This window comes from Cucurbita maxima, unplaced genomic scaffold (genome assembly GCF_002738345.1).
Source record: "Cucurbita maxima cultivar Rimu unplaced genomic scaffold, Cmax_1.0 Cma_Scf00010, whole genome shotgun sequence".
NCBI classification, from domain to species: Eukaryota; Viridiplantae; Streptophyta; class Magnoliopsida; order Cucurbitales; family Cucurbitaceae; genus Cucurbita; species Cucurbita maxima.
Genome location: NW_019272026.1, coordinates 6,212,417 through 6,216,618, shown reverse-complemented (window position 1 = coordinate 6,216,618; position 4,202 = coordinate 6,212,417). Strand labels below are relative to the sequence as shown.

Below are 4,202 nucleotides of genomic sequence, written 5' to 3'. Positions count from 1 at the left end.
AATGTTGATGAAAATGAATGGCGTGGTTACGTAGAAAGAAGGGGTATTAATAGCACAAAAACTAAAAGGATTATGAGGTATTGGATGCGTAAAAAGCTACGTCTACATAACAAAGAACAACCACGCCCATTTTTTGTTTTTTCACTGCCACTGGGATCGCATGCCTTTCAGCCATCCCCCATTTTCCGCACACCACCGGACTCTCTTGTTTTTTCCTTGTAACCTCCCTCACACTCAACAGTTTTTACCCTCAATAAATCTTTTTCTTCTTCTCTCTTTACTTTTCTACTCTATTGAAATTAAAAAAACCAGGTTGATGGGCTCACGGACAATTATTGGGCATGTTTGCACGCTATGCTAGCTAAAGCTATTTCCACTTTTTCCACGTCATTTCATCAAATAAGATAAACAAACTCTACACAAAATTGTCTAATAATAGTGAGTTCAATGTGAAATATGCCCAATTTCCTAATTTTTCTTTTAACCCAAATGTGGCCAAACCTCTATTTATGGTCTATTGAAATGTATTTTAAGACGGAATGAAATTTATACGTGTGGACTAAAGATTTATATTTTTAGAGACATTATTATTTCAGGCACGATTTTAAATTCTTGCTAAAAACACAATAATTAAAACCATTTAAAATAGAAAACAAAATTGTATTTTTCAAGTTTATGTATGTATGTTAAGAATATTTAGTAATAAATTATAGTTTACCATATATATTATATTTGATATTTTATTATAATGCAAATATCTAATATTTGCCTTATTATCATAGGTATTTTTCCATTTATTATTATTTCCATATCCTTGTAATTAATTTGATTATAAATAAGATAACTTTCACACCATTTAGGTGTGGTGGATTAATCAAACATTCACATGGTATCAGAGCCCTCTCAGTTTAACAACCCAATCCTTTCTTTTCAATGGCTTTTGAATCCTCTAATCTTCTTCTCCACCACTCCTGCTGGTTTTGACGCCGCAGGGGCAGTCTTCATGGCTGCTGCAGGCGGAGCCGATTGATTACTCTTCAGCTCCACCCTATTGACCTCCAAATCACCTTTCGTCATACTCTGTACATACAACCTCACCTTTTCCAACCCAATCGGTTTTCCCCTTGGCCAATATAGTCTCTCTCATTTTCTTCCCAATCAACCTTCATCCTTCACATAAACCCTAACCTAAACCTATCAACCTTTTGCAGAGATTTACCTTCGGAATCTGGGTGCCGCACTGGCCTATTCGCCAACCAAGTTGCCGCCGCCCTTCCTGCCAAAATTGGCTTCTTCGCCCGATGAGGCGACTCTTCCGACTGTCCTTCTCGCCAAAATTGGCTCCTTCGCCCAATGTGGCGACTCTTCCGGCTTCAACATTGTCTTTGTCCCTTGCTCTAGGTTTCCCCTTCTACTTCTTGGGGTTAGAAATATTCTCACCAGAGCCAAGGCAGCATCGTCGCTAAGCGACAATCCCTCTTCATGGGTTAGACATATTCTCGCCGAAGCCAAGGCAGCATTGCCGCTGAGCGGCGATTCCTCTGCAATTTTCGATGGCCAAGAGAGTGTTTCTCTACGCCTCCTCTGAACCAGGTTGTTGACTTCTTCAAGAAAAGTGTTTCTCAACCTCTTTGAATTTTTCAGATTCAAGCTTCACGTTCGTTTAAATCCGACGCTTAGCTTGCGGTGGGGTGTTAAGAATATTTAGTAATAAATTATAGTTTACCATATATATTATATTTGATATTTTATTATAATGCAAATATCTAATATTTGCCTTATTATCATAGGTATTTTTCCATTTATTATTATTTCCATATCCTTGTAATTAATTTGATTATAAATAAGATAACTTTCACACCATTTAGGTGTGGTGGATTAATCAAACATTCACAATGTATGAGCAATTGAGCTGAGCAGAGCAGAGAGGGGTCGTCACCTCTTTGCTGCATTCGGGTTGAGAGGCCTCGTCACACCCCTTGCTGTGCTCGGGTTGACAGCATCACTACTCACATCCACCCGCATGGGCATTGGCAGGGGATCAAAACCCACCAATTTTTATGCATTATTATTTTCCAATCAGGCGTTGTGAAGAAGCACACGACAAACCAAACCCCATGCCTATGCCTAATTAGCTTTTAAATCCTTCAATGCATTACCCAACACACACATAACATCCCCCTCCCCAAAATCCCCCAATGTTCTACCCCTTTTACTTTTCTCCCTTCCTTCTTCTTCCTCCTCAGTCTCACATTCCTTCGTTATACCCATCATTTTCTTCGTTACAAATTAGAATGGAAGGTTCAACATTTTCTTCATTATAGAATTATAGAATTGGAATGCAACCTCCCATCTTCCTAATATTCATCTTCTTTACAAATATAAGATACCAACTAATACCTTCCAATCTAAACTAACAAAATCTCGATAATAAAATAAAATATAATATATTATTCAAAAATATTAAATGATTATGAATACCACAACTAATTCAAACTATAAATAAGTTAGGATAAAAATATATATTTGTAAATAAAAAAATATAGTATTTCATCCATCCTCATTTTATTTATACCGCCTACGGTTCAGTATGTGTTATGATTTTATTTGAAAACACAGTATTTTTTAAACAAAAAATCGAAATAAGAAGATTTATTATTTGATTCCTATGATAAGAAAAAGATAATACATAATAGGTGCCATTTCTTACCGTTTTTATTAATTAGTTGAAGTTCTCTTTTCCTAATCTTCATTATTATATGAAAATACATCTGACGTTTGAATTTTCATGATCACTAAATTATGACAGATCTCAACTTTTTATCACACGTCTCTCTCATGCACCTACAACAGTATTTCCGTTTCTTAATAACTTCAACCGATCTCTTGATTTACCATATGGAAGAAGAATAATTTTGAGTTTGATTTTAAATATAATAAGTTTAAATAACAAAAAGTCATTGAGTCCAACTCGTTTAGTTTGATTTCTTCTCTGCTAGACCCACTTGATTTTCTCTATTTTTTATCATATCTTACCTATTTTCATTTCTAATTAACAGAATGACAATGTGTGTCTTTTATAGTTTTAGGCAACCTTATTAAGGTATACTTTATTTTATTATTTTTATTAATTTAAATATAATTTAATTAGTTTAATATATTATTTATAATTTTTTTAAAGTGATTCAGATATATTAGAGAACATATGCACAAATAATAATAATAAAAAAGATCGGTTCCCATATTTTTAAATTTATTTTTATTTTGTAGAAAAGAAAAAAAATGACCTAATATCTACACGGTTAATAAATATGAAAATATTACTCCCCAACCAAAAATATAGATTTAATAAGAATGAGAAATAGAATTGAAATAAAATATTAATCTTCATTCATATTTAAATATTTAAATAGAATACAAGATACCAACTAATAAAATATAAATTAAGTAAATTTAGAATAAAATAAAATATACTACAAATCAAATCAAATTTTTTTAAAAAAATATTGATGAAATCTAAGATATATTTTATAAATAAATTTAAATCCAAAAAAATAAATTATATATATATATATATAGAATAACAAATAATAAATAAAAACCACACAAAAGATTAGAGGAGGACAGAGTAGTGCGTTGGCTAAATTGTGAGAGACGGAAAAGAGGAGAGTGAAAGCGAATCCAGGTAACGGAAGTCACTATTATTCTCTTCGCTTCAACAATTTCTAAATTTCCATTTTCGCTTCTCCAATTTCTAAACTAAGCGATTTTTCAATTGGTATTAAAACCATCTAACACCATCGATTAGGTTACCATGTATCCATCACTCAAGAAGATGATGGATTTCGCTCGCGTGCAAAAGGAACTCCAAGAATGCAGTAAGGACATTGAGGCTTCAGGTATTAGAGTCACCCCCAAAGCCGATAATCTTTCCCACTTGCTCGGCACCATTCCTGGTCCTGTCGCTACTCCTTACGAAGGCGGCACCTTCCAAATTGACATCACGTTGCCAGGTCCCTCTAATTACTCCCTCCTTTTCTTCTTTCACTTACTGTTTCTTTCCTCGCCTCCATTTGAATGCTCCCACTCAGATTAGCATTAGGGTTTCCGAGTAAGTATGTCTGTTTTTTTTTTTTTTTTTTTTTTTTTTTTTTTTTTTTTTTTTTTTTTTTTTTTTTTTTTTTTTTTTTTTTTTTTTTTTT

At 33.2% G+C, this 4,202-nt stretch overlaps 1 protein-coding gene across 1 annotated transcript in view; it reads left to right on the top strand.

The window, feature by feature from the left end:
* The first annotated feature begins 3,599 nt into the window (after positions 1–3,599).
* Positions 3,600–4,202, top strand: part of LOC111485596 (ubiquitin-conjugating enzyme E2 27) — a 2,836-nt gene continuing 2,233 nt past the window's right edge. Inside the window, exons 1-2 of the mRNA XM_023132540.1 lie at positions 3,600–3,685; positions 3,809–4,013. Coding sequence (XP_022988308.1) covers positions 3,815–4,013 — 199 coding nt within the window. The 5' untranslated portion in view covers positions 3,600–3,685; positions 3,809–3,814. The remainder of the gene's footprint in view (positions 3,686–3,808; positions 4,014–4,202) is intronic.